The sequence below is a fragment of the Bombina bombina genome, chromosome 10 (genome assembly GCF_027579735.1).
Source record: "Bombina bombina isolate aBomBom1 chromosome 10, aBomBom1.pri, whole genome shotgun sequence".
NCBI classification, from domain to species: Eukaryota; Metazoa; Chordata; class Amphibia; order Anura; family Bombinatoridae; genus Bombina; species Bombina bombina.
This window is the reverse complement of record NC_069508.1, coordinates 110,610,021-110,628,403: the sequence shown is the minus strand read 5'-3', so window position 1 is coordinate 110,628,403 and position 18,383 is coordinate 110,610,021. Positions and strand designations below refer to the sequence as shown.

The 18,383-nt window shown below is 40.9% G+C and overlaps 1 protein-coding gene across 1 annotated transcript in view; it reads right to left on the bottom strand.

Moving 5' to 3' along the window:
- Positions 1-18,383, bottom strand: part of COP1 (COP1 E3 ubiquitin ligase) — a gene marked incomplete in the record, with an annotated part of 548,256 nt that overhangs the window by 394,451 nt on the left and 135,422 nt on the right. The window contains 1 exon segment of the mRNA XM_053693305.1: positions 16,786-16,843. Coding sequence (XP_053549280.1) covers positions 16,786-16,843 — 58 coding nt within the window.

Here is an 18,383-nt window from a genome sequence, read left to right as displayed (position 1 = left end):
CCCGGATCAGAACCGTCACCGACAGAATGAAGCTCACCGTCCTCATGTTCTGCAAATTGTGACGCAGTATCAGACATGGCTCTCGTGTCATCAGCGCGCTCTGTCCTTAACCCAGAGCTATCGCGTTTGCCCCTTAATTCGGGCATATTATATAATACTTCTTTCATAACATTAGCCATATCATGTAAAGTGATTTGTAAGGGCCTAGATGTACTTGGCGTCTCAATCCTACGCATCTCCCAAGTGGGAGACGCAGGTACTGACACGTGAGGATAGTTAGGCGGCATAACTTCCCCCTTGTTGTCTGGTGATAGTTTCTTTATCGGTACAGATTGACTTTTATTCAAAGCAATATCAATACAATTGGTACACATCGTTCTATTGGGCTCCACATTGGCTTTTGAACATGATGAACAAACAGTTTCCTCTGAATCAGACATGTTTAAACAGACTTAGCAATGAAACTAGCAAGCTTGGAAATCACTTTCAATAAGTTTACAAGCAATATAAAAAACGCTGCAGCGCTTCCAAAATACAGATATAATTAAACAATTCTTAACAAGAAATGTATTATTAGCAGAGGATTGCACCCATTAGCAAAAGGATGATTAACCCCTCAATACCCAAAACGGATAAAACAGATATCAATTAAGATTTAACGCTTGTAATCAGTCAGCACACTGTCACAGATCTGCTGTGACTGAATACCTCCCTCACAAATTAATTTTGCAGACCCCTGAGCTCTCTAGAGACGTCCTGGATCAAGGAGGAAGAAGCAGGAAGACTGTGCAAGAATTTTAACTGCGCAACAAGGCGCTAAAACAAGGTCCCTCCCACTCCTATCACAACAGTGGGAGCCCTGATATAACGGTTTCCATGCAGAAAAATATGTCAGCCATGTGGAAAAAAAATCATGCCCAAAGCGATTTATCACCAAAGTACCTCACAAAAAACGAATAACATGCCAGTAAACGTTTTATTAAAAAACAACATTTTCCACGTCATGCAAAGCTATCACTAAGCCTGCTACCAGTCGCTACCACTGCAGATAAGGCTTAAGTATTATTTCAGTTTTAACAGTATTTTCTCAGTCAAATTCTAGTCCCTAGAAAATAACTCGACTGCGCATACATTTATCAGCCTGATACCAGTCGCTACTACTGCATTTAAGGCTGTACTTACATAATACGGTAACAGCAGTATTTTCTTAGTCAATTCCATTCCCAGAAAATAAAGTACTGCACATACCTCATCTGCGGAGGACCCCGCATGCTATTCCCAGTTTCTGAAGTTACCCCACTCCTCAGAATGTCGAGAACAGCCAGTGGATCTTAGTTACGCCTGCTAAGATCATAGAAAAAAAACGCAGGCAGTTTCTTCTTCCAAATACTGCCTGAGATAGAAAAACAGCACACTCCGGTGCCATTTAAAATAACAAACTTTTGATTGAAGAATAGTTAAGTAAAAACTCCAGCTCCTCTCGCGACCTCCTTCATTGTTGAGGGTTGCAAGAGTATGACTGGATATGACATGTGAGGGGAGGAGCTATATAGCAGCTCTGCTTGGGTGATCCTCTTGCAACTTCCTGTTGGGAAGGAGAATATATCCCATAAGTAATGGATGACCCGTGGACTGACTACACTTAACAAGAGAAAAAAAATGTTACTGTACCATAACAGCAGAAAGAGAACGTTATTATATATGTCACTGTCTCTTTAAAAATAAAACTGAAAGAAATTTTCTTCTTGCTTGCAAAAGGGAAAAACTGCAGCTCAACAACTGACATTCCAAATAATAAAAACATAATTTATGTAAGAACTTACCTGATAAATTCATTTCTTTCATATTAGCAAGAGTCCATGAGCTAGTGACGTATGGGATATACATTCCTACCAGGAGGGGCAAAGTTTCCCAAACCTCAAAATGCCTATAAATACACCGCTCACCACACCCACAATTCAGTTTAACGAATAGCCAAGAAGTGGGGTGATAAAAAAGTGCGAAAGCATATAAAATAAGGAATTGGAATAATTGTGCTTTATACAAAATCATAACCACCACAAAAAAGGGCGGGCCTCATGGACTCTTGCTAATATGAAAGAAATGAATTTATCAGGTAAGTTCTTACATAAATTATGTTTTCTTTCATGTAATTAGCAAGAGTCCATGAGCTAGTGACGTATGGGATAATGACTACCCAAGATGTGGATCTTTCCACACAAGAGTCACTAGAGAGGGAGGGATAAAATAAAGACAGCCAATTCCTGCTGAAAATAATCCACACCCAAAATAAAGTTTAACGAAAAACATAAGCAGAAGATTCAAACTGAAACCGCTGCCTGAAGTACTTTTCTACCAAAAACTGCTTCAGAAGAAGAAAATACATCAAAATGATAGAATTTAGTAAAAGTATGCAAAGAGGACCAAGTTGCTGCTTTGCAGATCTGGTCAACCGAAGCTTCATTCCTAAACGCCCAGGAAGTAGAAACTGACCTAGTAGAATGAGCTGTAATTCTCTGAGGCGGAGTTTTACCCGACTCAACATAGGCAAGATGAATTAAAGATTTCAACCAAGATGCCAAAGAAATGGCAGAAGCTTTCTGGCCTTTTCTAGAACCGGAAAAGATAACAAATAGACTAGAAGTCTTACGAAAAGATTTCGTAGCTTCAACATAATATTTCAAAGCTCTAACAACATCCAAAGAATGCAACGATTTCTCCTTAGAATTCTTAGGATTAGGACATAATGAAGGAACCACAATTTCTCTACTAATGTTGTTGGAATTCACAACTTTAGGTAAAAATTCAAAAGAAGTTCGCAACACCGCCTTATCCTGATGAAAAATCAGAAAAGGAGACTCACAAGAAAGAGCAGATAATTCAGAAACTCTTCTGGCAGAAGAGATGGCCAAAAGGATTAAAACTTTCCAAGAAAGTAATTTAATGTCCAATGAATGCATAGGTTCAAACGGAGGAGCTTGAAGAGCTCCCAGAACCAAATTCAAACTCCAAGGAGGAGAAATTGACTTAATGACAGGTTTTATACGAACCAAAGCTTGTACAAAACAATGAATATCAGGAAGAATAGCAATCTTTCTGTGAAAAAGAACAGAAAGAGCAGAGATTTGTCCTTTCAAAGAACTTGCGGACAAACCCTTATCTAAACCATCCTGAAGGAACTGTAAAATTCTCGGTATTCTAAAAGAATGCCAGGAAAAATGATGAGAAAGACACCAAGAAATATAAGTCTTCCAGACTCTATAATATATCTCTCGAGATACAGATTTACGAGCCTGTAACATAGTATTAATCACAGAGTCAGAGAAACCTCTTTGACCAAGAATCAAGCGTTCAATCTCCATACCTTTAAATTTAAGGATTTCAGATCCTGATGGAAAAAAGGACCTTGTGACAGAAGGTCTGGTCTTAACGGAAGAGTCCACGGTTGGCAAGAGGCCATCAGGACAAGATCCGCATACCAAAACCTGTGAGGCCATGCCGGAGCTACCAGCAGAACAAACGAGCATTCCTTCAGAATCTTGGAGATTACCCTTGGAAGAAGAACTAGAGGCGGAAAGATATAGGCAGGATGATACTTCCAAGGAAGTGATAATGCATCCACTGCCTCCGCCTGAGGATCCCGGGATCTGGACAGATACCTGGGAAGTTTCTTGTTTAGATGGGACGCCATCAGATCTATTTCTGGAAGTTCCCACATTTGAACAATCTGAAGAAATACCTCTGGGTGAAGAGACCATTCGCCCGGATGCAACGTTTGGCGACTGAGATAATCCGCTTCCCAATTGTCTACACCTGGGATATGAACCACAGAGATTAGACAGGAGCTGGATTCCGCCCAAACCAAAATTCGAGATACTTCTTTCATAGCCAGAGGACTGTGAGTCCCTCCTTGATGATTGATGTATGCCACAGTTGTGACATTGTCTGTCTGAAAACAAATGAACGATTCTCTCTTCAGAAGAGGCCAAAACTGAAGAGCTCTGAAAATTGCACGGAGTTCCAAAATATTGATCGGTAATCTCACCTCCTGAGATTCCCAAACTCCTTGTGCCGTCAGAGATCCCCACACAGCTCCCCAACCTGTGAGACTTGCATCTGTTGAAATTACAGTCCAGGTCGGAAGCACAAAAGAAGCCCCCTGAATTAAACGATGGTGATCTGTCCACCATGTTAGAGAGTGTCGAACAATCGGTTTTAAAGATATTAATTGAGATATCTTCGTGTAATCCTTGCACCATTGCTTCAGCATACAGAGCTGAAGAGGTCGCATGTGAAAACGAGCAAAGGGGATCGCGTCCGATGCAGCAGTCATAAGACCTAGAATTTCCATGCATAAGGCTACCGAAGGGAATGATTGTGACTGAAGGTTTCGACAAGCTGTAATCAACTTTAGACGTCTCTTGTCTGTTAAAGACAGAGTCATGGACACTGAATCCATCTGGAAACCCAAAAAGGTTACCCTTGTCTGAGGAATCAATGAACTTTTTGGTGAATTGATCCTCCAACCATGATCTTGAAGAAACAACACAAGTCGATTCGTATGAGATTCTGCTAAATGTAAAGACTGAGCAAGTACCAAGATATCGTCCAAATAAGGAAATACCACAATACCCTGTTCTCTGATTACAGACAGCAGGGGACCGAGAACCTTTGTAAAAATTCTTGGAGCTGTAGCTAGGCCAAACGGCAGAGCCACAAACTGGTAATGCTTGTCCAGAAACGAGAATCTCAGGAACTGATAATGATCTGGATGAATCGGAATATGCAGATATGCATCCTGTAAATCTATTGTGGACATATAATTCCCTTGCTGAACAAAAGGTAAGATAGTCCTTACAGTTACCATCTTGAACGTTGGTATCCTTACATAACGATTCAATATTTTTAGATCCAGAACTGGTCTGAAAGAATTCTCCTTCCTTGGTACAATGAAGAGATTTGAATAAAACCCCATCCCCTGTTCCGGAACTGGAACTGGCATAATTACTCCAGTCAACTCTAGATCTGAAACACATTTCAGAAATGCTTGAGCTTTTACTGGATTTACTGGGACACGGGAAAGAAAAAATCTCTTTGCAGGAGGTCTCAACTTGAAACCAATTCTGTACCCTTCTGAAACAATGCTCTGAATCCAAAGATTGTGAACAGAATTGATCCAAATTTTCTTGAAAAAACGTAACCTGCCCCCTACCAGCTGAGCTGGAATGAGGGCCGCACCTTCATGTGGACTTAGAAGCAGGCTTTGCCTTTCTAGCTGGCTTGGATTTATTCCAGACTGGAGATGGTCTCCAAACTGAAACTTCTCCTGATGATGAAGGATCAGGCTTTTGTTCTTTGTTGAAACGAAAGGAACGAAAACGATTATTAGCCCTGTTTTTACCTTTAGATTTTTTATCCTGTGGTAAAAAAGTTCCTTTCCCACCAGTAACAGTTGAAATAATGGAATCCAACTGAGAACCAAATAATTTGTTACCCTGGAAAGAAATGGAAAGTAAAGTTGATTTAGAAGCCATATCAGCATTCCAAGTTTTAAGCCATAAAGCTCTTCTAGCTAAAATAGCTAGAGACATAAACCTGACATCAACTCTGATAATATAAAAAATGGCATCACAGATAAAATTATTAGCATGTTGAAGAAGAATAATAATATCATGAGAATCACGATGTGTTACTTGTTGCGCTAAAGTTTCCAACCAAAAAGTTGAAGCTGCAGCAACATCAGCCAAAGATATAGCAGGTCTAAGAAGATTACCTGAACACAGATAAGCTTTTCTTAGAAAGGACTCAATTTTCCTATCTAGAGGATCCTTAAATGAAGTACCATCTGACGTAGGAATAGTAGTACGTTTAGCAAGGGTAGAAATAGCCCCATCAACTTTAGGGATCTTGTCCCAAAATTCTAATCTGTCAGACGGCACAGGATATAATTGCTTAAAACGTTTAGAAGGAGTAAATGAATTACCCAAATTATCCCATTCTTTGGTAATTACTGCAGAAATAGCATCAGGGACAGGAAAAACTTCTGGAATATCTACAGGAGATTTAAAAACCTTATTTAAACGTTTAGATTTAGTATCAAGAGGACCAGAATCCTCTATTTCTAAAGCAATTAGAACTTCTTTAAGTAAAGAACGAATAAATTCCATTTTAAATAAATATGAAGATTTATCAGCATCAACCTCTGAGACAGAATCCTCTGAACCAGAGGAATCATCAGAATCAGAATGATGATGTTCAGTTAAAAATTCATCTGTAGGGAGAGAAGTTTTAAAAGATTTTTTACGTTTACTAGAAGGAGAAATAACAGACATAGCCTTCTTTATGGATTCAGAAACAAAATCTCTTATATTATCAGGAACATTCTGCAACTTAGATGTTGAAGGAACTGCAACAGGCAATGGTACTTTACTAAAGGAAATATTATCTGCTTTAACAAGTTTGTCATGACAATCAATACAAACTACAGCTGGAGGAATAGCTACCAAAAGTTTACAGCAGATACACTTAGCTTTGGTAGATTCAGCACTTGACAGCGATTTTCCTGTAGTATCTTCTGACTCAGATGCAACGTGAGACATCTTGCAATATGTAAGAGAAAAAACAACATATATATATAAAGCAAAATTGATCAAATTCCCTAAATGACAGTTTCAGGAATGGGAAAAAATGCCAAAGAACAAGCTTCTAGCAACCAGAAGCAAGAAAAAATGAGACTTAAATAATGTGGAGACAAAAGTGACGCCCATATTTTTTCGCGCCAAATAAGACGCCCACATTATTTGGCGCCTAAATGCTTTTTGGCGCCAAAAATGACGCCACATCCGGAACGCCGACATTTTTGGCGCAAAATAACGTCAAAAAAATGACGCAACTTCCGGCGACACGTATGACGCCGGAAACGGAAATAGAATTTTTGCGCCAAAAAAGTCCGCGCCAAGAATGACGCAATAAAATGAAGCATTTTCAGCCCCCGCGAGCCTAACAGCCCACAGGGAAAAAGTCAAATTTTAAGGTAAGAAAAATGTTAAATTAAAATGCATTATCCCAAATATGAAACGGACTGTCTGAAAATAAGGAAAGTTGAACATTCTGAGTCAAGGCAAATAAATGTTTGAATACATATATTTAGAACTTTATAAACAAAGTGCCCAACCATAGCTAGGAGTGTCACAGAAAATAAGACTTACTTACCCCAGGACACTCATCTACATATAGCAGATAGCCAAACCAGTACTGAAACGAGAATCAGCAGAGGTAATGGTATATATAAGAGTATATCGTCGATCTGAAAAGGGAGGTAAGAGATGAATCTCTACGACCGATAACAGAGAACCTATGAAATAGACCCCTTAGAAGGAGATCACTGCATTCAAATAGGCAATACTCTCCTCACATCCCTCTGACATTCACTGCACGCTGAGAGGAAAACCGGGCTCCAACTTGCTGCGGAGCGCATATCAACGTAGAATCTAGCACAAACTTACTTCACCACCTCCATCGGAGGCAAAGTTTGTAAAAACTGAATTGTGGGTGTGGTGAGGGGTGTATTTATAGGCATTTTGAGGTTTGGGAAACTTTGCCCCTCCTGGTAGGAATGTATATCCCATACGTCACTAGCTCATGGACTCTTGCTAATTACATGAAAGAAATGTACACGTAGAGTGTCATGATATAGCAATATGACCTAAGTCCTCAAACAAAAACAGGAGTGTGTATACACAATGTGCAATACTGTTTAATGTCACCAGCCATATGTTGCACACAAAAAGGAACACGGATATATATTGTGCGCTTATTTACTTGCACAAATAAAAGACCTTCTCCATACTAAAGTGATCAATTAACAATCAGGAGGAAGCAGAGACCTCGGCGCCCTTTACTTTAGCGCCATTATGAACTCCGCCCCTAGTGGGCGGTTCGTCAACTATCTCCCGGTCACCATTGATAAGTACAAATAAATCATGCTATTGTAAAGGCACCGTGAGTGTGCAAATAAAGTCTGAGCAGTCTGCTGCATAAGAATAGCCTAATCGGCCATAACACACAACGATGTTAACGATTAGGAAGATATGACTTATCTTGTGCAAACCCCGCCCATCGTGGGCATAAACAACCTTCTCCCGGTCACAATTGATATTGTAAAGGCACCGGGAGTGAGCAAATAAAATTTAAGCAGCCTGCTGCCTAAAAAGCAGCCTAATCGCCCATAGCACACAACGATGTAACGGTTCAGTATGATACGTCTTATCGTGTGAAAACCCCGCCCATCGTGGGCGTAAACAACCATCTCCTGGTCGCAATTGATATTGTAAAGGCACCGGGAGTGTGTAAATAAAAACTGAGCCGCCTGCTGTCTAAGAACAGCTCAATCGTGCATATACACATCAATGTCACTTATATCTAGAATGAGACTTAAATTCCAATAAAAGTCCTTCTACCAGCTCCCGTCACCATTACAGATTGACCCAGAAAGCGCCGGGAGGGAAAAAACAAACACACACAGAATGTTCCTCACTAAGCCTCTAAAGGATAGCCAGTAGCCATGGTCAACAAGGTAATGACCAATGCTAAACATGTCTGTCACGTAGTGAGTCTAAAACATGCCCCATTACTGAAATAAGACGCCATGTGAGGAGTCTTTACTGTGAAGAGACATAGTCCCCCACAACACGGTCCAGTCTGCTAAAGCTGTCAGGGGAATAAAACTCTTCACTGACAGAGCCCCTGACTCCCATAAATATATGTAAGTGCAGGACTCCCTGAGGTATATCTTGAGGAATATCCTATAGAGGAATAAAAACTGCACTTACCTTTTTTTGTGCTGTCCGACGGCAAGACAGCCTCAACAGGGTTCATACGTCCATTGGGTCCCTTGTGTAGTCCTGTAGAAAGATGAAGCCTGAGTTAGATCCAGCTTAGGCCATCACAGAAAGGGCAGCATCACAGTATGGGAGGGGCAGTGAGAATTATGTCCCACCAGTTCCCATTGCTTTGAAGCCACCAAATGCTTCTCTTACTAACTGAAGAAAGTGATTTGGTCTAGGCTACACCCCAGCACAAAGTAGCACACTTTGGCACGACTTTAAAAAATAATAAACTTTTGATTGAAGAATCTAAAACTAACACCTCACTTTACCTCTTCCTATCACTAACACAGGCAAAGAGAATGACTGGGTTGGGAGGGAAGGGAGGAGCTCTGCTGTGGAGCTCTTTGCCTCCTTCTGCTGACCAGGAGGTGATATCCCACAAGTAAGGATGAAATCCGTTGACTCATCGTATCTTGTAAAAGAAATTACTTTTGATTGTAATTGATGCCTAAATGTTCAGCACAAACATTTCAGCTTGGCATCAGTATAACCTTTTCTGACGGACAATGGGATTTAAAAAATTAAAAAAAAAAAAAAAAAAAAAAAAAAAAGGGAAAAGGATTCAGCAAAATACTAAAAACAAATATACTCTGTTTCGGGGTTTGTTTTAATAAAAGGAAAAACGCACAGCTCTATAAGGTCATGTACGAGCAGAGCTTTTGGTCGATGTCTTATTGATCGACCATATTACTCTATTCAGTACTACTTATTAACTGAGGAATGAGTACACATACATTCAGCTAATAGGGTTTATGGCACTAAACTGCATATTCTGACTAAGTAGGAAGAAATGATGCCATAGTGTAAAAAAATAAATAATTACATAGAAACTGAAAAACAATGATGCTTCGAAATGTTGTCTTTATGTTACTGTTGGTTGAATGCCTCCATTTAAACCCGTGGCTGCCAGATAAGAGTGCATTGTCTAATCCCTTCTTTGCCCAGCTTCACCAGATTTATTGATTTTTTTATTATTTTTTTTTTTAAGTAACCGTTTTATAACAGGATATAATAACAATAATAAAAAACAAAATTTATGCTTACCTGATAAATTTCTCTCTCTTGTGGTGTATCCAGTCCACGGGTTCATACATTACTTGTGGGATATTCTCCTTCCCAACAGGAAGTTGCAAGAGGACACCCACAGCAGAGCTGTCTATATAGCTCCTCCCCTAACTGCCACCCCCAGTCATTCGACCGAAGACAAGCAAGAAAAAAGGAGAAACTATAGGGTGCAGTGGTGACTGTAGTTTAAAAATAAAAAACACCTGCCTTAAAGTGACAGGGCGGGCCGTGGGCTGGATACACCACAAGAGAAAGAAATTTATCAGGTAAGCATAAATTTTGTTTTCTCTTGTAAGGTGTATCAGTCCACGCGTTCATCCATTACTTGTGAGATACCAATACCAAAGCTTTAGGACACGGATGAAGGGAGGGACAAGGCAGGAACTTAAACGGAAGGCACCACTGCCTGCAAGACCTTTCTCCCAAAAATAGCCTCAGAGGAAGCAAAAGTATCAAATTTGTAGAATTTAGAAAAAGTATGAAGCGAAGACCAAGTCGCCGCCTTACAAATCTGTTCAACAGAGGCCTCATTTTTAAAAACCAATGTGGAAGCTACCGCTCTAGTGGAATGAGCTGTAATTCTTTCAGGAGGCTGCTGGCCAGCAGTCTCATAAGCTAAACCGATTATGCTTCTCAGCCAAAAAGAAAGAGAAGATGCCGAAGCCTTTTGGCCTCTCCTCTGTCCAGAGTAGACAACAAACAATGCAGATATTTGACGAAAATCCTTAGTAGCTTGTAGATAAAACTTTAAAGCACTAACCATGTCAAGATTGTGTAATAGACGTTCCTTCTTTGAAGAAGGATTAGGACACAGTGACGGAACAACAATCTCCTGATTGATATTCTTATTAGATACCACCTTAGGAAGAAACCCAGGTTTGGAACGCAAAACTACCTTATCTGCATGGAAGATCAGATAAGGGGAATCACACTGTAAGGCAGATAACTCTGAAACTCTTCAAGCCGAAGAGATAGCTACCAAAAACAGAACTTTCCAAGATAAAAGCTTGATATCTATGGAATGCAGAGGTTCAAACGGAACCCCTTGAAGAACTTTAAGAACTAAATTTAAACTCCATGGCGGAGCAACAGGATGAAACACAGGCTTGATTCTAACTAAAGCCTGACAAAACGCCTGAACGTCTGGAACATCCGCCAGACGCTCGTGCAAAAGAATAGACAGAGCAGAAATCTGTCCCTTTAAGGAACTAGCTGACAATCCCTTCTCCAATCCTTCTTGGAGAAAGGATAATATCCCAGGAATCCTGACTTTACTCCATGAGTAACCCTTGGATTCACACCAATGAAGATATTTACACCATATCTTATGATAGATTTTTCTGGTGACAGGCTTTCGAGCCTGAATTAAGGTATCAATGACCGACTCGGAGAAACCACGTTTTGATAAAATCAAGTGTTCAATCTCCAAGCAGTCAGACGCAGAGAAATTAGATTTGGATGTTTGAATGGACCTTGGAGTAGAAGGTCCTGCCTCAGCGGCAGAGTCCATGGTGGAAGGGATGACATGTCCACCAGATCTGCATACCAAGTCCTGCGTGGCCACGCAGGTGCTATCAAAATCACCGAAGCTCTCTCCTGCTTGATCTTGGCAATCAGACGAGGGAGCAGAGGAAATGGTGGAAACACATAAGCCAGGCTGAAGGACCAGGGCACTTCTAGAGCATCTATCAGCGCTGCCTGGGGATCCCTTGACCTGGACCCGTAACAAGGAAGCTTGGCGTTCTGACAAGACGCCATCAGATCCACTTCTGGTTTGCCCCATAGTTGAATTAGCTGGGCAAATACCTCCGGATGGAGCTCCCACTCCCCCGGATGAAAAGTCTGCCGACTTAGAAAATCTGCCTCCCAGTTCTCTACTCCTGGGATATGGATAGCTGAGAGATGGCAAGAGTGAACCTCTGCCCATAGAATTATCTTTGAAACCTCCAGCATTGCCAGGGGGCTTCTAGTTCCCCCCTGATGGTTGATATAGGCTACAGTCGTGATATTGTCCGACTGAAATCTGATGAACCTGACTGCAGCTAGTTGAGGCCAAGCCTGAAGAGCATTGAATATTGCTCTCAGTTCCAGAATGTTTATCGGAAGGAGGGCTTCCTCCTGAGTCCACGAACCCTAAGCCGTCAGGGAGTTCCAGACAGCGCCACTGAGCCACTGATGGCCGAGAAGTGGAATGAAGAGCAAGGCAGGAAGTTAGAAGCTTTGATAACCTGACCTCTGTCAGAAAAATTTTCATTTCTACTGAATCTATCAGTGTTCCTAGGAAGGAAACTCTTGTGAGAGGGGAGAGAGAACTCTTTTCTTCGTTCACCTTCCACCCGTGAGACCTCAGAAAGGCCAGAACAATGTCCGTATGGGACTTGGCGATTTGAAAAGTCTACGCCTGTATCAGAATGTCGTCTAGGTAAGGAGCCACCGCTATGCCCCGTGGCCTTAGAACCGCCAGTAGGGACCCTAGAACCTTCGTAAAGATTCTTGGTGCTGTGGCTAACCCGAAGGGAAGAGCCACAAACTGGTAATGCCTGTCTAGGAAGGCGAACCTGAGGAACTGATGATGATCGCTGAATCGGAATGTGGAGATAAGCATCCTTTAAGTCCACGGTAGTCATATATTGACCCTCCTGGATCATAGGGAGGATGGTTCGGATAGTCTCCATCTTGAAGGATGGGACCCTGAGAAATTTGTTTAGGATCTTGAGATCCAAGATTGGTCTGAAAGTTCCCTCTTTTTTGGGAACTATAAACAGATTTGAATAGAAGCCCTGCCCCTGTTCCTCCCTTGGAACTGGGTGCATCACTCCCATAACCAGTAGGTCTTGAACACAATGTAAGACTGCCTCTCTCTTTATCTTGTTTACAGATAATTGTGAGAGATGAAATCTCCCCTTTGGAGATGAAGCTTTGAAGTCCAGAAGATATCCCTGGGAAACAATCTCTAATATGCCCAGGGATCCTGGACGTCTCTTGCCCAAGCCTGGGCAAAGAGAGAAAGTCTGCCCCCTACTAGATCCGGTCCCAGATCGGGAGCTACTCCTTCATGCTGTCTTAGAGGCGGCAGCAAGATTTTTGGCCTGCTTCCCCTTTTCCAAGCCTGGTTCGGTCTCCGGACTGGGCGAAATTTCCCTCTTTTTTTGCATTAGAGGAAGCTGAAATGAACGAAAATTATTCTTTTTGGTCCTTAATTTATTGGACCTATCCTGAGGAAGGGCGTGACCTTTTTCCTCCAGTAATATCAGAAATTATCTCCTTCAGGCCCGGCCCGAAAAGGGTCTGTCCTTTGAAGGGGATGTTAAGACGCTTAGACTTTGAAGTAACGTCTGCTGACCAGGACTTAAGCCATAGCGCCCTGCACGCCAGAATGGCAAAACCTGAATTCTTAGCCGTTAGTTTGGTTAGATGAAAAACGGCATCAGAAATAAAGGTATTAGCTAACTTGAGAGCTTTAATCCTGTCAAAAATATCATCTAACAGGGTCTCCACCTGTACAGCCTCCTCAAGAGACTCGAACCAAAAAGCCGCTGCAGCAGTAACTGGGGCAATGCATGTAAGAGGCTGGAGAATAAAACCTTGATGGATAAAAATTTTCTTAAGGAGACCCTCCAATTTTTTATCCATAGGATCTAATAAAGCACAACTGTCCTCGACGGGGATAGTTGTACGCTTAGCTAGGGTAGAAACAGCACCCTCCACCTTAGGGACCGTCTGCCACGAGTCCCGTATAGCAACATCTATAGAAAACATATTTTTAAAAGCAGGAGGGGGAGAGAACGGAACACCTGGTCTATCCCATTCCTTATTAATAATTTCTGAAAACCTCTTAGGGACTGGAAAGACATCAGTGTAAACAGGCACTGCAAAGTATTTGTCCATTTTACACAATTTCTCTGGAGCTACAATGGGGTCACAGTCATCCAGAGTCGCTAAAACCTCCCTGAGCAATAAGCGGAGGTGTTCAAGCTTAAATTTAAAGTCTGTCATTTCAGAATCGGACTGAAGTAACGTCTTCCCTGAATCTGAAATCTCACCCTCAGATAGCAACTCCCTTGCCACGGCTTCGGAGCATTGTGAGGGTATATCGGACATAGCTACTAAAGCGTCAGAAAGCTCTGTATTTGTTCTAGCCCCCGAGCGATCTTGCTTTCCTTGTAACCCTGGCAGTTTGGACAATACCTCTGTGAGGGTAATAGTCATAACTGGACGCGCTAGATGTACTTGGCGTCACTTGAGCGGGAGTTATAGGTTCTGACACGTGGGGAGAGATAGATGGCATAACATCCCTTTTGTCAGTCTGAGAAACCTCTGGTGATAAATCTTTAAATGCCATAATATGGTCTTTATAATTTATAGAAAATTCAGTACATTTGGTACACATTCTAAGAGGGGGTTCCTCAATTGCTTCTAAAGATATTGAACAAGGAGTTTCCTCTATGTCAGACATGTTTAACAGACTAGTAATGAGACCAGCAAGCTTGGAAAACCCTTTAATAAATGTGAAACAGCAATTAAACAAAAACGGTACTGTACCTTTAAGAGAAAAAAAAACAATCACAAAAACTGCAAAACAGTGTTAAAAAGTAGTAAACTCTTCGACATTTTTACAGTGTCTATAAGGGACTAAAGCAGCATTGCACCCACTTGCAAATGGATGATTAACCCTTTAGGCCCCAAACCGGATTTGAAAAACGTTAAAAAACGTCAAACAGTTAAACACCTTGCCACAGCTCTGCTGTGGCTCCTACCTGCCCTCAAATACGATTTAGGGAAGAAATGAGCCCTCTATAGTGGTCCTCAGATGCTAGAGGACTCCTTTAGGGAAGCTGGATGTCTCAGTCTGAATAATAACTGCGCATCTAGAGTGCGAAAATAGGCCCCTCCCACCATGCACTCGATGTCAGAGGGCCTTAAGAAAATACTCCTAGGAGTATCTGACTAGCCATGTGGAAACTAGGCCCCAAAAAAATGATTTATCACCCTCAGAGAAAAAACGTTCTTTCTATATAACAAGTAAACGTTTTGTCACTAAGAAATATGAGTATTAACATGAATATTACCCTTTTTTGTAAGCATGATCCCAGTCGTTGTTAAATCACTGCATCAGGCTTACCTCAATTCCGACATACGTTTCGCTGGATCAGCTTTTTTTTCCTTGAAAAAGCTGATCCAGCGAAACGTACGTCTGAATTGACACTCTTGCGTCTTTACATCTGCTCATACACCTGAGGGAGGAGCGGTCTTTCTGGCACTGTGAAGTGGTGGTTCTAATCGGTTAAGATTCTGCTTGTCCATCCATCTCCATCCAGGACTGGCATCTACTCTTTTGAGTAATTCTACAGCTATTATTACTCAGTTACCCTTTGTAAGAGGTGTTGTAAAAGCATTTGTGACGCTTTTTATATATGTATTTTAATAAATGTTTGCTTTAATAAAATTAGCCTGAGAGTACGGTTTTCCCACCAGTATAAAGTGGGAGTGCGCATTTCCCTGAGCTTGGCCATAAGCTCCAACAAATGTGAGTAATCACTCGTTAAACAAGCAGAACTGTTGCACTATAAGTGGTTACAGAGTTACACTATGTTGCATATTTTGTTTCCTTTTCTTTGAGAACACACGGAGGATTGCAGAAGAGTGAAGAGACCATTCTTAGAAGATTTACATATCCTTATATATGAACTTTTTTCACGATTCACTTTTTGCATTTCATTATCACATTTATTTTGTAAAAACTACACTAAGTCACCACATATCTCTTATACTTCCTATCTTGTTGAGAGTTGCAAGAGAATGACAGGGGGTGGCAATTAGGGGAGGAGCTATATAGACAGCTCTGCTGTGGGTGTCCTCTTGCAGCTTCCTGTTGGGAAGGAGAATATCCCACAAGTAATGGATGAACCCGTGGACTGGATACACCTTACAAGAGAAATAACAATGAGAGATCCAAATATCAATAGTTTCAAAATTAAAAAGTCAAGATATTGAACTCATAAGAATGTACAACTTGTAAGATCCTAATCTACATTAAAACCACTGTGTGACCAAATCTCTGTCCCCAAAAATATAGTAAAAAGATTGGTTTTCATACATGAATAATACACAATTAAAAACAGAACAGTAAACACTTTGAGATTGCAAATCTCAAGCTTGTAAAATTTTAAAAAGGACAGTAAATACTAATAACATTTTCATGCACTACACTATAAATTATGGGTGCCGCAATTTTTAAACTTTGGTTTCACTGCAGGTATCTGAAGACGAGTTGTTGCCCATCAGTACTGGAACTCAATGAAAGCTAAATTACAAATGGCTGCATACATGACTAGAGCTAGGCGGGGAATAACCACAATACAATACTTATAAAAATGCATCTAGCTTGGTTTAATGTCCCTTTAATAATGCATTTTCTGCAATAAAAGTCTGAAAATTGTGGATTTTAGAAACATGGAATTTGAAGGCATATAAGAACCAAAAAGGCCCATCAAGTCTGCACATAGACTTGCAGGCCTGAAAACTGTAAGAGCATAACCTTGTCACACATATGAGAGGAGAGAGAGATTTGGTAACACTCTGCATGGCATGTTGCAGGGTCATATTTTTATTACATATAAACCTAGAGACACCAAAAAGCATAATTATCACCTCATTTTTAAAATGCTTCAAATTGCCTAAACCAGCTACTTTAATTGCAGCGTTTGCTTTTTGGTATCCCAAGAAGCAAACGCTGCAAATCAAGTAGCTGGTTTTCTAAATTCAAACTTGTATTCAGCGATTTTTACTGTGTGGAAAAAAATATCAAATATAGATGTGAATTCAGTCTTACCTGAGGGTTCCCGCTGAAACCAGGAGGCTGCGTGTACTCTGTTGAATCAATAATGCTACTAGAATAAAGAAAAAAAATAATCAAAATTAAGCTGAGGTATCACACTGTAATATAAAAACTAACCCTGCACACTAGCACAAGGGGACAGAAGAAATTAAAGGCATTCCTTTTTCTTTTCTATGCAGGATTGTTGTAATGCAGTAAATACCTTCTAATGCATAAGTGTAAATAAAGTAATGTTTTAGAATAATCTTTTTCTCTCCTATTACAGTGTTTGTTACTCCGATTTACAGTCCCAGGACACAGAAAAACATAATTTATGCTTACCTGATAAATTTATTTCTCTTGTGGTGTATCCAGTCCACGGATCATCCATTACTTGTGGGATATTCTCCTTCCCAACAGGAAGTTGCAAGAGGATCACCCACAGCAGAGCTGCTATATAGCTCCTCCCCTAACTGCCATATCCAGTCATTCGACCGAAACAAGCCGAGAAAGGAGAAACCATAGGGTGCAGTGGTGACTGGAGTTTAAAATTTAGACTTGCCTTAAAAGGACAGGGCGGGCCGTGGACTGGATACACCACAAGAGAAATAAATTTATCAGGTAAGCATAAATTATGTTTTCTCTTGTTAGGTGTATCCAGTCCACGGATCATCCATTACTTGTGGGATACCAATACCAAAGCTAAAGTACACGGATGAAGGGAGGGACAAGGCAGGTACTTAAACGGAAGGGACCACTGCCTGTAGAACCTTTCTCCCAAAAATAGCCTCCGAAGAAGCAAAAGTATCAAATTTGTAAAATTTTGAAAAGGTATGAAGCGAAGACCAAGTCGCCGCTTTGCAAATCTGTTCAACAGAAGCCTCATTTTTAAAGGCCCAGGTGGAAGCCACAGCTCTAGTAGAATGAGCTGTAATCCTTTCAGGGGGCTGCTGTCCAGCAGTCTCATAGGCTAAGCGTATTACGCTCCGAAGCCAAAAAGAAAGAGGTTGCCGAAGCCTTTTGACCTCTCCTATGTCCAGAGTAAACAACAAACAGGGAAGATGTTTGACGAAAATCTTTAGTCGCTTGTAAGTAAAACTTTAAAGCACGGACTACGTCCAAATTATGTAAAAGACGTTCCGTTCCTTCTTTGAAGAAGGATTAGGACACAATGATGGAACAACAATCTCTTGATTGATATTCTTGTTGGAAACTACCTTAGGTAAAAACCCAGGTTTTGTATGCAGAACTACTTTATCTGTATGGAAAATCAGATAAGGAGAATCACATTGTAAAGCTGATAACTCAGAGACTCTACGAGCCGAGGAAATAGCCATCAAAAACAGAACTTTCCAAGATAAAAGTTTGATATCAATGGAATGAAGGGGTTCAAACGGAACTCCTTGAAGAACCTTAAGAACCAAGTTTAAGCTCCATGGAGGAGCAACAGGTTTAAACACAGGCTTAATTCTAACCAAAGCCTGACAAAATGCCTGGACGTCTGGAAATTCTGCCAGACGCTTGTGCAAAAGGATAGACAGAGCAGAAATCTGTCCCTTTAAGGAACTAGCTGACAATCCTTTTTCCAAACCTTCTTGGAGAAAGGATAATAT